General features: G+C 41.2%; 2 protein-coding genes across 2 annotated transcripts in view; one reads left to right on the forward strand and one right to left on the reverse strand.

Moving 5' to 3' along the window:
• Positions 1 to 21657, forward strand: part of LOC311006741 (uncharacterized protein) — a 140556-nt gene that overhangs the window by 97071 nt on the left and 21828 nt on the right. The window lies entirely within an intron of this gene.
• Positions 6919 to 8433, reverse strand: LOC311006425 (amphoterin-induced protein 2-like; the record flags this gene model as incomplete). Its single annotated transcript, XM_083999262.1, has 1 exon — positions 6919 to 8433. One exon carries the CDS (start codon positions 8431 to 8433, stop codon positions 6919 to 6921), a length of 1515 nt encoding a protein of 504 aa, XP_083855388.1.

The raw sequence follows: 21657 nt of genomic DNA on the forward strand, positions 1-21657 counted from the left end.
TCACTATATTCTGATAGTAGTACATTAAATGGTCCGTACATGAAGTATAATTCAAATGCGTTGTTCACGGACCATGAAAAATGCCATTTTTAGGGGTATGTCCTATTTCATTGACGTAAGACGTACAATGCAATTCAGTGCACCAAAGTGCCCACTTGTTCCTTTCTCCAACCTGTACAAATAAAATTGAAAAAGGAAGTCGAGAGCTGGAATCAGGCTTCAAAGTAAAAGCTCCGCATTTTGAATCATGTTGGCTACAGCGCTGGTTAATTTAAAAAGAGTGAAACAAATTAAATACAAATTAGGCCTACTGTGTTGCTGGAAGGACCAAAACTAAGTTGTTGTTTGTTCTTTTGTTTTTGTTTTAAATTCAATAATGTTTTAAAGGTGTGCTCCAGAAATGTTGTGAATATGTAGTAGTAGTAAACCTTTATTTTACCAGGCAAGAATTGCTAAGAATACATTCTTATTAAGGCAATGGCCTGGTAGGAGGTGAAAGACCTCCTAAGGGCAAGGGAGAGGGGGAGTATAAATATACATATGAGGACAGGGACCTACAAAAGGTTAAACTGAAACAGCAGTTTAAGCAGCATAAAATTTTCCTGACATTTAGTCCCCAGTGGAAATCAAGTTCAAACACCACATCCCACTCAATGGCATCTTTGAGCAAGCTGCTAGTGCTCCATCAGAACAGCCACCCCCTAATCCAAAAATGGACAAAGAATAGGGTTGTGTGTGTGTGGAGCTACGACTTTGTTTTATGTCGACCTGTGGTAAACATATGGTCACCCACCTGTCACTCAATGAGGCCACCCTCAATTCTAATTGTAATTCAAACTAGAAGCCTTACTAAAATGTAAACAGGTGAGTTAACACTCTTGACTGAAAACCAGAGATCAGATCAGAGCCTCTGACCCGGTGTCCCCGATCGTCTCTGCGGCACTGCAGCACAAACGCGTCCAGTAGGCCGACATATTTTGTTAATGACAGACGGTGTTGGCAAGCTACTTGGAAAATGTTGCTACAATGCTACAAGTTACTCTACATAAAATTAAGCTTCAATATACTGAAGCTAATGTAGCAAGCTAAGCTACAATAAAATGACAAAAGCTTAAAGCAGAAGTAAGCGATCCGGTCGTTTTGGCTAATGCTGCGTTCCAGGCAGGCTTTTGAAACCGTAAATTACAGCTTCAAGTCACAACTTACGACTTTGTAGCGTTTCAGGCAACCCACTCGTGTTTTTCCGACCTGTTTTACCTGTGAAAGTCACTATAACGGCCACTCGTATCTTCCGACCCGTGAACTCGTACCAGATCGAACTGGTACGACTTCACAGGTCGGAAAAACACGAGTTACGAGTTTCCTTGAACGCACCATAACGTCCTCGTCCCTACGTCACCACATTCACGGCGTCCCTTGGCTGCACACACAGCCCTGCATGCCGTTCTCTCTCCTCATTGGATAAAAACTGTAGGATACGATAAATGTTTTCTCCTCGGCTCAGAGCAGAGCAGAGTGACTGACAGACCCGTGTTTCGGTCCAAACACTCTATGTAAGTGATTGCTGTCGGAAGATATAACTATTTAAGACTTATATTAACACAAATATATCAATTACTTCTGCTTTAACTACATCAAAGCTTACAAATCTTACTGCCTAAATGCCCTTCTCACACACACACACACACACACACACACACACACACACACACACACACACACACACACACACACACACACCTGAATGTGTCATTTTTGGGTTGCAGAGTAAGCGTCCGAACGTGTAATGGTTCTCTGAGGACTCCATTAGAAACATAAACTTGTCCAGCTATGGCCATGCCCATCTGCTGTGCCCCGCTGCAGCAGAGGGCATCAGCAGAAGGATACGTATGTGACGTCACATGGAAGCGCTGCATTTAAGGTTTAGAAATGCCTGGGGAAATGTAGCTTCTGTGGACGCTACCATGCCACTGATCAGTAAAGTAGCTTAACTACTGAAAAGCTATTCGATGTTGAAAACAGCAACGTTACGATCACGCTACTGAGAAATGTAGTGAAATTACTAACGCCTCTACTTGTAACATAGCTACTGCCCAACACTGATGACAGATAAGACAACACAAATATACACACCATAAAATGTATGTGATAAACACTACTCAGTGGATTGCTTTCTTGCCAGCTTTGTTGAAAACAAACGCACATGCCCAGGAGGAGGGTTAGCAAAACAGAGGAGAAGAGACCAGACTTGCACAGTTCCCCTTAACACTGTTGGAGACTCACTCTAGTGGTCAGTGGAGGAGCTGCAGTCTTTGTTTCATTCTTCAGGAATGAGAAGAAGGTTGCTCCTTCTAGTGAGGCCATTTGAGAAACACTGTAAACTACTGTTAAAGCCTGGTCAGTGTCCTCATCTTTGACACTGCACACATTCAGTTTGTTCAGATCACAAATTAAAGTTAAAAAGGTTTTTGCAAATATGAACAACTCAATGTCAAAGGATATTAATGATTTAAATGTGGGTTTAATTAAGAAATATCAGAAAGACTTGTTGTTGCCTATTACTTATTTAGTGAACCTCTCAATAAGAACAAGCACATTTCCAGAAAGCTGGAAAACAGCAATAATTGCTCCTATTTACAAGTCGGGAGACAAAGACATGGCGAGTAACTATAGGCCTATTGCTATTCTCCCTGTAGTCTCAAAAGTCCTGGAGAAGATTGTTGCGATACAACTGACGGATTATTTGGAGACCAACCAACTGCTCCATCCACAGCAATTTGGATTCAGGCCTAAATATTCCACAGAATTAGCCAACTGCTATCTTATTGAGAGGGTCAAGGGTCTAATGGTCAAGGGACATGTTGTGGGGACAGTGTTTTTGGACCTCAAAAAGGCTTTCGACACTGTCGACCACAGTGTCCTCTTGGCCAAGTTAAAACGTTTTAAAATGTCTACAGATGCCACTCAGTGGTTTAAATCATATCTGGGGGAAAGACAACAATGTGTCAAGGTAAATGGGGAAAAATCCCAACTTCTCACCAACAACATGGGAGTACCACAGGGGTCCATACTTGGACCACTGTTGTTCACTATGTACATCAATGACCTGCCACTAAGTTGTCCAGGTGTCAGCTGCCAGATGTACGCTGACGATACAGTCATCTATGCATCTGCTAAAACAGCTAGCAAAGCAGCTGACCACCTCACGCAAGCACTTAAGAGAGTCACTCACTGGCTTGAAATGTCTCACTTAACCCTGAATGTCAAGAAAACTGTTTCTATGTGTATTTCTATTCGCAATAGGCCTGTGAACGATCTGTTTGAGGTGAAGATAAAAAATGAAATAATTACTGTGGTGAATGAGGTTAAATACCTGGGGATTATACTAGACAAAAATTTAAAATTTGATAAACAAGTACATCACATCTGCAAGAAGGTTAAACCAAATCTCAATTGTTTTCGTTTTATTCGAAGAGACCTATCATGTAAAGCTGCACAACTCTACATGCATGCTATGATTCTTTCTCATTTGTCATATTGTATCACGTCATGGTCTCAAGCCTCTCAAGTTACTTTGAAACCCATAATATCAATATATAAGCAAGCAATAAAAATTATGGATCAAAAACCAATGAGATGGCACCACTGCGGCATCCTGAGAAAACACAACCTTCTTGCATTTGAAAACTTTATAATTTACTGTAATATCAGACTTGTTTTTAAATGTCTTCATAACTGTGTATCATCCCTGTTTTCTGCACTGATAAAAAGACGCTGTAGCTCAAGCCGAGTAAACACACGAGCCTCCCACAATGGCGACTGCATTGTTCCCAAGTGTACAACATCATTTGGACAGTCTGCCTTTTCAATAAAAGGGGTTAACCTATGGAACACTTTACCCACTCACCTAAAACTGGAGACTGACACAAACTCGTTTAATAGAGGACTAAAAGCATGGTTAAAAGCAAAACAACAATGCTCACATGTATAAATATGGACTTTTTTATTGTTACTATTTTTACTGTTACGATCATGATTCTGTCTACTCAATCTCCTCTCGCTGATCTTGTGCTCTGTATTTTTTAGTATGTTACTATCATGATGTAGTGTCATGCACTTGGTTTTATCTCATACTGTTGATAATATGTTCTGTATTTTTAGATTAGCCGCCTATGGACTGGTGTTGAAAATTAGCACTTGTGCTAAACACACTCAAGCAAAGCATCTGGTCTGTCCACTGGAACAGTCTTAATGTATTTGTGATGTCCATATCAAATAAATAAACATAACATAACATAACATAAAGTATCCAAGTCAACATTCTAAGGGAACTTTGTGTAATAATGGTCGACTATCCATTCCAAAAAAGAAAAAAGAAATGAATTAAATGAGGCAACAACTGGAACAATAATTACCGTCATTAAAATGTTATGATTCAATGAAGGGACCACTTGCTCGAATTTGCTAACTGGACCAGGAAAACGAGTCATTAGTTTTCTCAGCAGTGCTCAGGACAACCTGCAACACTCTGCAAATGTCAGTGTGTTGACCTGTGAAAAGCCCCTTGCTGCGGTGAGGACAGAGGGATGCTTAAATGAGTCCCAGTGGGATCCATTACCACCTGGAGTCTCTATTTAACACCTGCCAGTGGCCTGTCGCCTCTCAGAACATGAAGGTGCTGTAAAAGACTCCTTGTGTCCTCAGCTGGAAAAATACTGACCAACAAGTGTGCAAAGAAAAAAGAGCTTTTAGACAGTTTTGCTCTTTTTTTTTTGTAACCACTGAAAAGGCTTGTAAGAGGATTTTTGAAAATGCGATTTATTGACTCACGAAGAGGTTATTCATCATCCTTAAATCCTACTGATGTAACACTAATTTTCATTTTTCAGCCTAAAAGTCTCTGTTCATTTCAGGACACAGCTATGCCTAAAAGATTTTAGCCAAACATGATGGAAATAGGAACTGAACAAGTTGAACATGATTATTAACAGTTGTGCTGATAAAGGAACACAGTCAGCCCCCAAAATTGAAATATTTTATTTCATACCTACAAATATCATAGGTCAGAAGTGTTAGTTTCACTGCCTCTACTTATAATGTACCCTGCATCTATCAGAACAGAAGAAATAGAAAAAGGTTGGTATTCACAGTGGTGTCATGGACATGTACAGCCAAGGAAATTATAACAAGCATCTTGGCACCCACAAAATGATTCCACACACCTATATAAATCAGACAGAGGACACAGGAATGTAGGTCGCGGTGGGCTTGGGGGAAGCTGGCATACCTCCTCCCTCTCATTTCTGTGACACTGAACCACACTGACAGGGGCTTCATCACCGAGCCCAAACTCCACTCCAGTCTGATGGTTAATTCCTCTGTGCATTAGAGCTTTGAAAGGCAGTGGGTCTGAGTGACAAGGTGGAGGGGGAGCGGGGTGGCCAGTTTTAACAGGAAGAGCAGATAGACAAGTGTCCAACCTGCCCATTCCAAGTGGGCTAGTATGGACCTGAGCTCAGACTGATATCTTATTTGTTATACTGTCATTTTCTAGCATGTGTCAAATTAGGACAGTCATAAAGTAGATAGCTGCTGCCAAAAAAAAACTCATAAATTTGTATATTTTAAATTTAAGATATCATTTTCATGCTTTTTTAAGATATAATTTTCATCAAGGGGTCAGTCCACAGAAATTGTGAGAATCAAACATATTTCCTCGTTTAGTTGTTGGGAAAGAAAATAAAAAATAAAACTGTAGTTTTCTTGTGTGGTTTCTAACTGGTGGCGGCGATGGTTTTCTCTCAGCAAACTTTCGACCATTGTTGAGTTTACAAGACACGGTTCTGAACGGATACGTCTTTCGGGCTTTTTGGAGACTACTGCAGAGAGTCACAATCAGAAAGTGACAAGATGGGCAGGACTTGCTGATTAGCATACTAGCTTCAGTAGAGGAAAAGACACGAGAGACAAGAGCTCTTTGTTTCCACCTGTGGAGACAGCTGTTGGTGGGTAAATGACTGTCTGGTCTCACAACATTTCTTCCAGACTGGTAAGTAAACAGCAATTAATACTAATGTTAGCTACGAAGCAGAGCAAAACCTACAAATAGCTCCTTTAATTGTCTTGAGGTGGAGACAGAAATCTAAGAGATATCTAAAAATCTGAGAAAATAAAGCTGAATCTATTTGAATGGATAGATACCATGACAATAAGGAAGTGAGAAATGTATGTTTGGTGTACTTTCAGTGAACTACCCTTTTAAGAGAATTCCTCCAAGGTATTTTTGTCCTACTAAACACACTAAACACAACATGGGCTACATTTGTTTATATCTCACTGTATATATATTTTTTTACGCTTTATAAAGGAACTTTCAAAGGGTCATATCTAAGCATCATCATCTGAGGGTAGTGTGTAGCAAACACAGTCCGATCTGGTAAACAGCAAAGTTCAAAAGCTTTAGTATATATGACTGCTGTGTTTTGATTATGATGTGCTTCTCAGTTGGAGACAGCTGGTTAAAAATAACAAGGGATGCTGCGATGGCTGTGTCCATAATGCAAATACTGTACATTAACCGTCGTTGCCTGTAGCAGCTTACCAAATCAGGTGTGAATATTCCTCTCAGCTCAATTTAAAAAGCCACCCACATTTCTATCATCTTTGTGATCTTTTGCTGTGGTAATTTCTCTACAGTGCTGATATTTCCATAACATAAAAAACAGACACCACTTTATACAGTGAAGACATAATTGAAATTTTGTCCTATGACAACCCAGGTCCTACAGTGTACAAGTACCTCACAAGAATCAGACACAGTACACAATTTCACATCAAATGGGTTTTTTCATTATGTACTGAAGACAGTTGAAAGAAAACACTGCCTCAGACTGTACGAATGTGTAAAAGTTAATCTTGCTATGCCATGTGAGCAGCATCTGTGAGGGTCTGTCCCACTGTCCTACTTCCATTCTTGAGAATTCCCTCAGTAGTAATGTGTCCTGTGTTCCTCGCTGGTGATTTTGGGCTGCCAATGTCTGAGTCCTCCGCCTGAGGCTCTAAGAAAGCCACCCTCTTTCCATTTGACCTCCGCTGTCCCGACTCCACCTCTCTGGGGTCTGAACAGAGAATGAGGGCTCGTCCTCCGCACCCTCTTGCTCCAGCCCGGCTTTCTCTGCAGCTACAGGGGGTGAGGTAGAGGTACAGCAGCACCAGTATGATGCTGACCACACAGGAGGCGAGGGTGGTGAATGCAGTGTTGAAATGCTCCGCGCCACTGCGATGTGCCAAGTCACTGTCGGGGGCAGAACTCAAGTTTCCAATCACCACGTTGACCTCCACAGTCTCGTAGGGTTTGTAGAGTCGCTGGCGGGCTGCTACGCACCCGTACGCACCAGAATCCTCCTGGAGCGCTCCTCTGATTTCAAGGGTACCATTGGGGAGGACTATTAAGTGATCACTGGGATCATTGGTTGATGAATTGACTACAGTCCTTGGGGTAATCCAGAACACCACCTGCCCCTCATCGGTCGACGAAGCCAATCCTGGGCAGGGTACTCTCAGCCTTTTACCAGGCTCCTCTTGGTAAGTCTTTCGCTCAAGGGGCATGTTCGATACCCTCTGCTGGGTACAGTTAAGCTCTGGTCCTGAATCACCACCACATGGGTATTCACCTCTGAAGTCCACCAGAGGACGATACTGTTTCCACATCCAGTACTCAAGCAAGGCACCTAAAGCACAGTCACAGACTAAAGGGTTTTCCTGCAAATAAACTCCACCTTGCGGGGTGACGGATAGCAGACTCTGGACAGGCACCTCAGACAGCCTGTTGTAGGACAGATCAAGAAAGGTCAGGTTACGAGGCCCTCCAGGTTCCCCGTAAATCCCCAGGGGAAAAATTGTCAGTTTGTTCCGGGAGAGATAGAGCTTCTGCAGGCTGTGGAGATCACTGAAGGCCCCTGGATTAATCTGGATGATCTGGTTGTCAAACAGCAGCAACTCTTTCAGTACCTCCAACCCAGAGAAGATCGAGAAGTTCAGCACTGTAAATTGGTTGGATGACAGGTCCAGGTGGAGGAGATGAGGCGTGACACTGAAGGCGTTCACTTCAATTCGGCTTATGGAGTTCCGACTGAGAACCAGCGTGGTGAGTCGCTCAAACTGTTGGGGATACCAATCCGTGGGCAGGGCAGAGAGAGCATTGTGGCTCAGGTCCAGCCGTGTGGCATAGCCAGGGAGATCAAAGGGCAGCGTGGACAGATTGCGGCCACTGCAGGAAATGATATCACTGGCACAAAGGCAGTAGGGTGGGCAAGTGGCCACGTAGGGAAGGAAGCCTAGACACAAGAGGAGCAGTAAGGCTGCAGGGGCAGGGTCACAGCGGCTGCCTCCAGCATGGGTCTCGCCTGAACACTGTGATGCAATGGGATACATCCTGGTTTTCCCTTGAGGTGGGATCTCAGGTCACTGTTTCACCTGGTGTACACATGTCAGGTTTACAAGTTTCTGATGATGGAGTGATTCTATCATCTGAGGAAAAGAAACAAAGAAGACACAGGGAACATGTAAATAAATCTGTTTATGTTTTACTCATAGTATTACTTATACGGTTAATTATTATACTAAAGAATCTCCATGTTATGAATCTACATTATGCTTGGCAATCACAGAGCTATTATACACATTTAAAACTATAAACAGTGAGAACACACAGTGACAGTATGAGTAAAACAACAATACAGAGAAAGGCATAACATGCATGCAACTAAAAATAAATAATGATCCATGTTTAAATGCAACAGCAATAGCTACTGATATCATCTGCACATGACAACTGTTAGTAACGTCTGGAACAAGTGTAACTTAATCCATACATGTTAGTAATCCATACCCCCCGCCCCCCTACCCCCTATTTCCCACCAATTAGGTCTGCTTTAGCTTCAGCTCATAGCACAAACTATTTTCATTCAGTTTGACCCATTTACTATCTATCTATCTATCTATCTATCTATCTATCTATCTATCTATCTATCTATCTATCTATCTATCTATCTATCTATCTATCTATCTATCTAGTGTGTAGTGAAAACTGTTCTCATAATAATTTCAAAAGTGTTTAACACAGAAAAGGAAACAATAAACAATAAGATAATGTACAGTATCAGCAGACAATTTATGATTTTTGTTGATAGTAAATGTTTGAGTCATTAATTAGAGCATTGTGAAATTATTAGGCTATTCAATGTGAAGATTTACTGTTGTTCAATATCAATACGCATTTTTCGCTTTTCAGACGCTTTTCTTTGTGCAAACAAGAACGTTGCATATTAATCGATACGGGAGGGGAATTGTTCGCACCTTGTGAAGTTTACAGAAGTGACAACAGTGTAGGCTACATAATGAAATTAAAAAAAGAAAGAAAAAAAAAGTCAAAAACCGGTGATGAGGGAAACTGAGTGTGGACAGATACTATGCTGTTGCTTCCCTCCTCTGCTCCCGCACGTTATCTGGCTGAGTCCAGAGAGCGCTGCCCGGAACCAAAACAAACCAAGCAGAGTGAAAACACACAAACACACACTCACCTCACACCCTCACCGTCCAGACCTTCGGCTCCTCCGGCTCCTCGTGCAGGCGCGGGATCGCGTCCCGTGTGTGAATCCTAAAAATCCAACAGGCAACTTCGCTCATTTGGGAGAGAAGCGCATCGCTGCCACCCCTGCGCATAATCCGCTGACAGGGAAGCCGCTGCTGATTTACTGTTCACCTGCAGGCTCGGGTTACATGGCGCGGTGGGAGGGGTCGTCCTGAGAGTACGGACCTGACCAGAAGCCACACAGCCAGTAATGTGAGTGGATGCTGCCAGAAAGGAGGAGAGGAGAGGGGGTGTAAGAAGAGGAGGAGAGGAGGCAGCATCAGCACCACACACTCTGATCACCTGAAGTATTTTGTGATTTCCATTAATGGATTTTTTTAATCTTTCAGTTGAGATGAGTCCGAGTCCTCCACCAGATGTAGCCTACCAAATGTACGACTACACTTTACACGTGAAAGCAAAATGATCACTACGCCTACAGCTGTTGTTTCTGTTACTTATGAAACAGCTGTGTGGCAGATGGTTTTCTTTTACTCATCTATTCATTACAATTCTGTAGAGACATTGATCTGTGAGTGTGGATCAACAATGCATCAGATGACAACAATGTATAAAAGCTGAGCCCTGTGGTGACAAACCTACAGGGAATGATCACCCACTCTGTTGAACTGAGTTAGATCATTTCACTATAGCTCATTATGGTTCACTCTCATCACTTACATGTTGGTGATGATGTTTTGGACTTGTTTTGGCTGTTTATGAGCACTTTTTAATTAATTTTTTCATATGCTACATTTTCTAGACCCATTCAATGCCTTGACCTAGTCTTGTGTAGTTAGTCCTTCTTTCACCTTATGTTCATGAGGCACTGTATGCTGTGTGATAGTGTGTTGTACTGCTCAGCCTGATGGTGAATTTTGACCCACAGGGACTAGGGCTGCACAATCGATCAAAATATAACCAAAAATCACAATATGACCAAGTAAACTATCCAAATCACTGGAGCTACTGTTATGATAGTGTGTCACATTATGTTATGCACTTTTAGCACCATAAGTGTTGTGGTGCTACAGAGAAGCCCCAGCCTACAAATGATAATGTTGAGATATGAAGGGATGTATAATTTTGAAATTTGATACTTTTTGGAGTATCTTTCAGCCTAATAGGGGCTAAAAGTCATGCTATCTGTGTTTCTGTTGCTCCCAGTTTGACCATTCTGTTTTTAATTGGCCCTTTGCAAGTTCCTCCAACTTTATGAAAATGCAACACTAAATCACTGCAGTGCCTCTCTCCCTTTAAGATTAAATCTTAAAGCCAGTTTTGAGCTGTCTTTACTGCGCTAAACCACAGACATCGATCACCTGACACACAGAAACAGGGCGTTGTAATCCAGTGTTGAAGTGATATCTTGTGATAATCTTCAAATGGTCCTGTAGGTCTCACGCTGAAAGAAACACTGTGTGTGTCTGTGTGCAGAACAGTCTGTATCAATGGGTGAGTGAAAGGTTTAGATGTTGTTCTTGCTGCAAACTGAGGGCTCATCACCCCTGCAGTGATGGCCGCCCCTCGGCTTTGTGCTGTTAATAGTGGCTTTGCGAGGACGTTTTGGTTCATTAGAGATAACATCATTATAATTAAACATCTGTAACCTTCAAGACAGCTTTTTCATCTCCTCTAGTGGAGCCACAGCTTCGTTGCTCTGTTCTGTTAAGAGCTAAAATCATGTGCCAGAGAAAAGTCAACAAGACCTGATGTAGCTTACCCCCCCCCCCCTTTTTTTTTTTTTGTAATAGAAGTGAAGCATTTTAGGATTTGCCTGTTGAGGCAGAATGCTTCCGATGGAATTAAAGCTTTGCAAAAGGTTTACATAATCCCCATTATCCCTCTGGTGTTAGAATACAAAATTTTGTCTGCTGCCTCATTTATTCACTTCAGGTCTCCACGTTTGGTGTTAATGCTCCCCATTACAATGACATGAAACTTTATTTCCTGAGACGCTCCTGTCTGAGCTTCAGAGGCTGTTAAACGCTGTGTGTGTGTGTGTATATGTGTATGTGTGTGGGTGTGTGGGTGTATGTGTGTGTGTTAGTTTGCAGCAGATGGTGTCTTTTAAACCACATGAAAGTATTCTCCCACCTAATCAGTTTGTCAAGGTTGTAAGCTGTGAGCTCGGAGCTCCATCAGCTGTTTTCTTTTTTTTCTTCTTTTCCACTCTTGTTGGAAGTCGTGGCTCGACACATGCGCAGCCAATTCAATACCTGGCAAATAAAGAGGAGAAAAGAAAATCAATCGAGTTCTCATTTCTAAAGATGAGTCAGTTCCATCAGCTGAAAGAGATGTGAGAATGAGGCACATTGTCTTATAATCCAGACTTCAGTCTAATCACAATGCTCTCATAATTATGAGCTTTCCACCAGGGACACTGTGACAGACAAATCGCCGTATGTTTCCATGGCGCCGACCATCAAAGGGGATGGCCTCCGGGGATTTTGCCAGAGTGTCCATCCTCGCTCCAGGATCACACAGTCACATCATTAATATGCAAGGGAAGGAATGGAGGGTCCAACATTTTCCAGTTCCCTCTTCATTTTAGATAACTTAACAATGAGCAGCAGTAATGACCAGTGCAGAATATCACATGAATGTTGCTTGAATCGGAAGCTTCAGCAATCCAGCGGTGCCTGCTAGTCTCGGGAGTTCAATGAATGTAACCTTCTCCTGCATCTAATGCATCATTTAAAATAAAACAGACACTGATTACATTAGATTAAAGGTCAGCAGCGTTCAGAGAGCAGATTTTCAGTTGACCTGGCCTTCAACAACCCAGCCCTCTGTCCTACACCAGCTCGGAGCATTTTGTTGTTTTTGCAGAATGAGGAGACACCATCACCTCAGGGTGCAGTAATCAGATCCCTCAACTTTAGTTTTTATAGTTTCCGATGTTTTGGAAGTTACCTGGGGGCCTAAAAGACAACTTGGTGATTCCCCACGGGTGATTTTTATCATTTCATCTCCCAACTTAAAGGAATGTTTGACATCTCTCTCAGCAAGAAGGTATCAAATATAGTTCCTTAAATGTCAGATTCTTTAGTTTTAAAAGCAGATACTGATTATCTTTCTGACATGTGTTTAAAGACGACAGTATTTTGCAATTACTCTTTTTTAGCATCTCTGCCTTATTTCTGCAGTGACAGTAGAGAGAGACAGGAAAGTCAGAGGAGAGACAGGGACCAAACCAGACTCAAACTCAGCAGGGGCTCAGCATTAGTACATGGCCCTCACTGCCAGGTGAGCCACTGGGAAGCCCCAGTTTTCAATGTAAGTCAAATCACAAAGACACACATCTTTTCACATGAAGTGGGATAAGAGGACAAGGTCAAAAGAAAGAGAAACACACACCACCAACTCAAATTGGGGTAACTGGGTCAAGGACTAAACGTTCAGGTGAGCTACATGTTCTAAACCTGCTTGTATTTCTTCTTACATCTGGGATGTAAAACAGTGTTGCTTTTATTTACTTTATGAGGGGGTGGTCATACCATATCATCACAATCATTAGTATGAAGCCTAATTTCGGATGACATCTCTCTCTCCCTCTTGCCTGCTTTCTCTGCTCAGTGTGTCTTATTTTTAATTATTCTGTGCCTCTTTCAGTAATAACGATAGATGTAATGAAAGTCGTTTATTTGCTTTAATGGAGGTGAGGACCACTGTATTGGAAATGCTTTTCTTCTGCAGCTGAGTGGACCGTGGCTCTACTGTCTAATATAATATAGCAGTATGTATGACAATTAATGAGAGAATAAATGTGAGAATGACCAAACTCACTGATGCAGAGGGATATATCATCCGAGTGCAAGAGGATTTTAACATTAAACCATTAAATCAAGATCATCTTGTGTTACTTGATGACATTTCCCCTTCAAAGCTTGACACCAGCTGTGCACCGTTGTTGCTAAACCTGGGAGGAACGTGGTTTCTGGCAAAATTTTAACACACACATAGATTGTAAAACTTGCATTACACATAAGCCCTGTTCGTACATTGTTTTATCTCATCCTTCTCCATCCAGCGGCTGTTCCAATGACCCTTCAACACACTGCAATGGCGACAGAGCTGAGGAGCCACAAGGGTGGTTTTAATGGAGGGACCTGCCATACTTGATTGAGTGCAGACATAAGCCATAATTACCACAAGTGCATACAAGACCATACTCTACATTAAAGAGCAGATAGTGGGTGTGAGAGGGAGAGGGAGATATTAGTATATTTAATGGTATGGATCCTGGGAGATCTTAAAATGACTACACCTGCTTTCACTGGTTCATAACTTCTACATGCAACTTTAATATGTTAAAGGTCCCATAGAGTATAAAGGTAGATCTATGTAGTTTGATTGAATTGGGTATTACAAAGTTTCAATGCCTCAGTCCACAGAGAAATACACACAGTTTGGATTCAGAAACTAAGCCTTAAAATCAGCTGCAAGGACTTCTGTGACTTTGTGATGTCACAACAAAGCAGTCACCACCTTCAACCATGCCACAAGCCCTGCCCACCCAGACCTGCCTATAGACCCTGCAAGATTTAGTTTCTCTGAGTGTTTACCTCGAATCTGCTTTGTTTTTAATGGTTCACTCAGAAATCAGTCACAACAATCACTGAACTGCTATAGAGCTCCAAAGAGAAGCCTTAGAGAGGAGATGTAAAACTACACTGTGATGGTTTTGGTCTTCAAAGTACAAATATATCTTCTTATTGATCAACACTTAAAAAAAAAAAAAATGTCATCACAACCCTTATGAAGACCAAAACAATTTTAAAATATCATTATCATAATTTCATAATGTCCATTGCAAATAAATATCCAGAAGCCACTTAACCATAGAGATATTCTTATCTTATAACTCCAGAGGTCACCATGTTGTCAAGTTTATTTAAGATATAGTGACATTTGTCTATAAATCAATGGGTACACTGCAAAACGGGACCAGCTAATAGGTAACTCATCTCAGGGGGAAACTTCTGTTTCCAAAAATGGGCAACAAATTGGGTCAGACATTAAAAACACCTGACCTACAAGACCTGAAATCCTCGCCAACCTGACCACATGGTTAGTGACACCATAATAATAATAGGAGCAGAACAAGTGGAGCGCCTGTGCTAACTAGTTGAGTGCATTCGGGTAACGCCCACATCCTTTTCTCATTGTCATTTACAGCATGTTTTGGCTTTGCTGTCAGGTGACTGCGGCTATGGAGGTGGTGCAGGTCATACGCTATTCAATTCCCAGCTCCTCCAATCCGCATTTCCAAGTGTCCCTCAGCAAGATAGCGAACCTAATTCCCCTCGATATGTTATTAGTGTGTGAGTGTGTGGAGAATCTCTTATGAATGTGTGTGTGAATGGGTCAACATGGTTCCCCCTTTAAAGCGCCTTGAGTTGTCGATGACACTTGAAACTTGCACTTCCAGATTCCTTTGTGACCACGCAAAACTGTATTCATTTTGTATTAGGCTAAGTCACATTTGAATACATGTGTATGTGTGTGTGTGTGTGCGTGCGGAGTGATCATATTGAGTCCATCCCAGAACAGGCTGCTTATCTTTGGTTCAGAAAAGCAATCACACATTATCTATTGTCCATTTTTATCAGCAGTCTCTTTTTTATAGCACTTTAGCTGACACACAGTAAACACATGGATGATGTAATACCCCTTGCATATTTCCACTCTTCCACTCCAGCTGCTTACTGCCGACAGATCCTCTATGTTATGTCTGTGTTCATACGCGAAACACTCCACTGATGTTCACACCAGGAGCTGCCTACCACCTCCTCTTTGTGAGTGTGTGTAAGATAATGTGTGGGTTTTAATAATGCATGTAGTACCTTGCAGGACCCTGGTGACATTAAACAACTTTTTTTGTGTTTTGAGTGTCCGAGCCCACTGCAAATGATAGATGAAGCGTAATTTTCACTGCAGCACTTGAGATTTTTTTCATAATCTAACATTCAAAATACTTCACTGTATTTTTTTTTTTCACTCGTCAAAACCCTGCAAGGACACGGCTTCTTGTCTTACAAGTGACCGTTGACCCTTTTTCAGGTTAAAGGGGATGCATCATCTGAGTGAAACCTGAAGCCAGCATGTCAAACATGACCGACCTGCCACCCACCCATAGCCTTACTTACAGTACTGTTTGAGCCTGTGTTGACAGCGGTGACAGCAACGCATCACGTGTCGGCTCAGAGTGAGATTTTGATAATCTGTTAGATTTCGTATTCTGTACATACAGTACATAGCAACAGATCACAGGCATTGATGACATGTCGAGAGCTGTAAGATCGGTAAGCGTTAGCTGCTAAAAATACCAACAGGCACCTCTGAGCAATGGTGATAATTACCTGTCATTAACATTTCCAGGTCAAAATGTTGCGGCAGTCCTGTGCTACTACGACATGCACATTATGTACAACATGTTGGTGATTGTTTTGTTTGCCACATGGAATTATTAAATTTGTGTCACCATCAATCCTGTCTGTCCTACTACCAATCTACACTAAAAAGTCTTCAATATGAACTTTGCCATTTCTTCAAGTTCAGAAGTAATGCTTTGTGGTGACTCTTTCTTGGGGAAAGTCTTTTTGATGCAGAAGAAGTGAGATTATAATGAGCACTGATAATATGACTGAACGGATAGAAGAAAAGAAGAGAAATCTATACGAAAATACAAAACATGTAAAAATAAAACACATTTTTAAAAAACAATGATTTCCATGTATGAAATATATTCGTGTAGATAAAAACATATTGGCCTTTGCTAACATTATGACACCTAATTGGAAATTCGAAAAATATCATATATTGAAACATCTACCCCATATGTATATGTATTCTTATGTGTGTTTGCTTCTATTGTAGGCGTCCATCAATCCAAAAGTCTGAGACCACTCTCACAGAATGTGAAGACAGAAATGTTTTTAAAAATGTATATTTTTGTCGTTTTAATAGACTGGCATGTATAATTCAAATACATATTGTTGACATTTACAGTTGCTGAATCCTAAATATTCTTATAAATATCCATTTACAAATTTTTACCATGAACTTGATTTACTTTACTCTTCATAAATACAGATGTATAGATGTGACAATGATATATCACCTTATAGATGACATATAACTTGTATGTATTACATTTCTGTAGGGACAAAAAGAATGCAGGAAGAAGGGCAAGAACATTACAACATTAACATTTTTTCTCGGTGACACATACACATTTTTGGACACATGTTCCACTTCTTTCTCGTCCACTGTGATTTACAGGGACTATAAAAACCCTCCACCTCACCAGACTGCTGCGGTGAAAATAACCAAATATTCCCTCGATCTTCTGGGTTAATGAAGCAGGAAAAGCAGCCGAAGAACATAATGATGTGTCTCTCTATTAGTAGTGCTCGTGTCTTTGGATAAAAGTATCCAATCCTTCTGGCTGCTGTTGTGTATGTTAATACAGTATGTGGCAGATTTAGGTCCGTGTGATGGCAGATAACACTGACAGCCTCTCTCTATTTGCTGTGTGCAGTATTTCCCAGGGAATACCACACAGTGCTGGCCCTCCTGTCCAGCTCCAATTAAAGCTGAAGAAGAAGGAAAAAATCAATCTCAAGCCCCTTGTCCCCGTTTCTCATTTAAATCACCTCTTTTACATCAGCAGCTAAAAAATCCAAGAGCTTTGCTTTGAAGACCTAACCCAGCATCTTTATGCAGTGTATTAGGGAGAGGTTTTAAAGAGGTTTAAAATGCTTTATGTATATTATTTATATCAGAGAAACATCCTTTAATACCAGAAAAACCATTAAAACTAGCAGAACAGAAAAGCCTTTAAGAGTGTGAGAGAGTGAGATACAGTGGATTAATTAACTCATCACTGATCAAATGTGCAATTAAGCTTCTTCCCCTTTTTTTTCTTCTGAAGTTAAACCTCTTATAGTAAGACAGAGCCTGGGGGACGAGTGGGTGTCAGTTTCTGCACCACATTCTGTCACTACAGTGGAGAAACAGCACCCTCAGGTGGTCGTATGGGGTGTTTCTGCTCAGGCAACACTCATCTCAACATCTACTGTACACACATGAGCAGATGTGTCCTCATGTTTGGTGTCTTGTAAAAATGAATAATGTGCAGTTTGTTTGTTTTTTGTCATGGTCACCAGTTTTGGGATCACTCTAGTATTGTATGACTAAGAGTATGAAGCTACAGGCAGTGTTGTAAAAGGTCACATTTGACAAACCTGCTTCAAAGTTCACTTCATAAAGGTCAAAATAAAGTGATGCACATTCTTTCTTTCTTTCTTTTTTTTCTTCAGTAGAAACTCTTGCTGTCATCCACCCTGAGGCTCAGAGCAATGCCACATCTCAGATTACTTGAATTTACAACAATAAAGTCACACAGACTTTATGACAAAAGAAAAACCAATGAGTTTTATGTTTAATGTGTATATGCTGTGGGTTTGACTCAGCAGTCGCTTCATGGTCTGACTCTTTTCTTCATGATTTCCTGTGATCATCATTCACCCAGATATCTCTATAGACATCTGACCAGGAAGCTTCAACTGTGTCATTTCAGTTATTGTCATTTATATAGTTATTGTTTTTCAGGCAGTGATGAAGTTTGGTTGTACTAAACACAGCGGACATTTAAAATGATATGAATCTTTTTTTTCTGAACCTTCAAACACTGACCTCAGACATGACTGACAGTGGAGGATGTGGCTATGATTAATTTTGTATAGCCTATAAAAATGTTCAAAATAAAAGACTGTTCATTCATCTAACTCAAAGCTCTGCTTCAGTGTAAGGGTTGTCTACTTCAGATCTCAAGTTAAAGGCACAGCATAGTCTTGAAAGAAACCACAACTAGTTTAGTTGCAGGTGGGTGGCTAACAGATAAGGCCACATGGTGCTATGTTCAAGAAAACTATGAGGAAACAAGGCAGAAAATTAAATGAGCTAATGAAAGATAATTAGACAGGTGCAGTATCTTTTCCTAAAGTTTTGATTATGTCAAAAGGTTTCAGAGAAAAATAAAACCTTCTTGCTTTTTTTTTTACCAGCTGTGTGTAAAGTTTTTATTTCATTGTCCTATTATTAAAATAAATCGATGAGCTATTAAGTTTCAAGGCTTCACAGAGTTAGTAGTGCACCACCACTGCTAAATTAAGTTCCAATTTACAAGTAGCCAGCAGCTATCAACAGCAACACAGTCAGAGCCCCTGTAACAACAACATGATCAAACCTGGTCTTGATATAATCTCATTTCCTGTCTCAGAATCACATTACCACAGCCCGACTGCATCACCCAGAGGGCAAACACTTGAGACTAAATACAGTAAAGAGAGAGGGAGAGTAAATTAGTGTTTACTGTAATTCAGTGAAACAGCAGCAGCACTCCAATGGCTGTCGGTTCTGTTCGTTGGTGTAAATGAGTTTATATTCTCTTAAGAAGAACATTTTCTTATATAAAAACTTTAAAGTCGTTTTTCTGTATGATGTGCGCCCTGCCTTTCTGCTGTCATTCAGTGTTTTTGTAGCTGTATGGTCTGTATGCATAGGTGTGTGTTTTGAGCCTGTTTGTCAAGATGACGATGAGTGTGTGTGTGTGTGGCCCTCTGTGTCAGGGATCGTCCCCCCCCCCCCTCTGCCATATTGACACACGTGTGCTTGCCACGACAATTGTGGGAGGTGAAAGGGCTTTGCACGTCATACATCATGCTATCATCACTGTGCATGCAAGATCCACCACCAACCAGGCCCCCACACACCCACCCACACACACACACGGGTCAACCCTGGACGCCATGGGGAAAGGTATAGCTTAGAGAAGGTTAAAGAGTTCACATTCCAGGTAGATAAGTGAAGTCTGTGTGTCCTTGAGTGAAATTCAAAGCTACAGTTTCAGTTGTTTCTCCAGCTTTGGATTTGGAGGTGTTAGGTTATCTTTGATATTCCACTTTACAATTAAAATTCATTAAATAAATCCAACTCTGTGAAAAGTCAGCTTTTTTCAGCCCCCCCCCTCCCCTTTTTTTTAATCCATTGACTGGACTGGACTTTACTTATGGTCGGTTTAGAAGGTTAAGGGGACAACTCCAAAAATATAATGTTGACAGGAAGGTGGTGGGGCCCATGCAGGTGGCAGGCACTCAGACAGAGCGTTGGCCCCTTACTCAGCCGCTAAGAAATGTGTCATCTGCAGCTCGGGAAACAATAACATTCTCAACCAGGGAACTTCACTGGGTCCCCTCCACCCCCTTCTGACAAAAGCCCAAGGAGAAGAAGGAGGGAAAAAAAGATTCCTCTTGATAAGACATGGCCCCTTAGAAACCTCCAAAAGGCCCTCTCCATTTGTTCAGCTGCCTGATGGAAAAGTACAGAGCTCTGGCCCGCCACCCACCCACCGGCCTGTGTGGTACCATCTCACTCTCTTGAGCTGCAGCTCTGCGTGTAGAATTAGAGCAACTCAATTTATGAAAACAACTGGCGCATGACGTTCCGTCAGACAAATCCCTGTTTGTGCAAACACTCTCACGAGGGACGACTCCTCATCATGAGTGGTGACACAGCAGGAAAAAACCCAGGGGAGGGACGCTGAGATACCACAGCCCACGGACTGAACATTCAGGTGCTTCAGATATCACCTTCTAAATCCAATGTAAATATACAACCTTTAGTCAAAGGCAGAGGTTTTTCAGGTTGGCGGAGCTGCCAGTCACATCTGATCAGGCCACACCTACAAAGCTCAGACCAATTCAGATCTAAACTCTTGAATCAGGTTTACGGGGGATTAAAAGGAATAGGTCAAGCTTTAGAAAACCACTTGTTTTTCTCTCTTACTGAGATGTTTGAAGATTGATGACATTCTTGCTTTTGAAGTTGCATCCAGCAGTTCATTTGTTTAGCTTAACATGAAGACTGGAAATCTTCGAAAGATTAAAGAAGAGGCTTCTTTAATCTTTAATCTTTCATGGAGGCCATGACATTACCAACACATTGGCAAGCTATTTTGAAACTCAGAGTGAGCTACTTTGGCAGTGTCTGACCTCAGTGCTCACTCCCAGATAACCCAAAAATGGGCAAAGGGAGTGGCTGAAACTTCAGTACATGCTGTTCATTAACAGTGGCACACATACATTATCATTATCATTATTAGTTCAGCATCTAGCTTGAAGGCTAACGCAAGGCTAATGAATTTACTGGCTAATTAGCTGCTCAATGACCTTAACTAACAAGCCAGGTAAATTGAATGCAGCCAGCAGTCCCTGCTAATTAGTGCTTACTTATAGATGAGATTCACTAGAAGTTCATTCACCTCAGAAAACACATCCACACCCTCAATCGTTCATAACTTTAATCCTTAATAAGATGCAAAGAGGTGAGATATATAAAAATCCATCCTGAATGAGGAAATCAGCTGTAGAGGCCAAAACAGCTGTAAACATGTTTATATCTGCTGCAGTTGAACATTTTAACATGGGAGTCAATGGAAACTGACTGTTCATTAAAGGAAAGGCTTTTTTTGGTTCTTGGATGCTAACTTTTCAGCCCCAGCTGTTGAGCCCCCCCCCCCCCCAAAAAAAAAGAAACAAAAGAAAAAAGAAAAAATAGATTAATAAATAATAATAATAATAATAATAATAATAATAATAATAATAATAATAATAATAATAATAATAATAATAATAATAATAATAATAATAATGAGCTGTTACGGGAACTGGACAGAACCAGGCTAGCAGCTAAAAGAACTGTTTAACTGTTAAGCATTTCCCATCATGCCAGCCTGAATCTTTAAAGGACAACAGCAACAAACATTATTCTCTTTAATCTTCAGCTGTGTTTCACACACTCCCATGACTCTCTGTGCACAGACTGATGTTTGACGGGCAGGAAACATCATCTGGAGCCATGGCGACCTTGAATGTCCGCACACACAAAGGACTTGACGCATTTCTGTGCATCCTTCCCATAAGTCAATACAGACACTGCACGTGAAAGGATCCACGCTG

Source organism: Trachurus trachurus (genome assembly GCF_905171665.1).
Source record: "Trachurus trachurus genome assembly, chromosome: 23".
Classification (NCBI taxonomy): domain Eukaryota; kingdom Metazoa; phylum Chordata; class Actinopteri; order Carangiformes; family Carangidae; genus Trachurus; species Trachurus trachurus.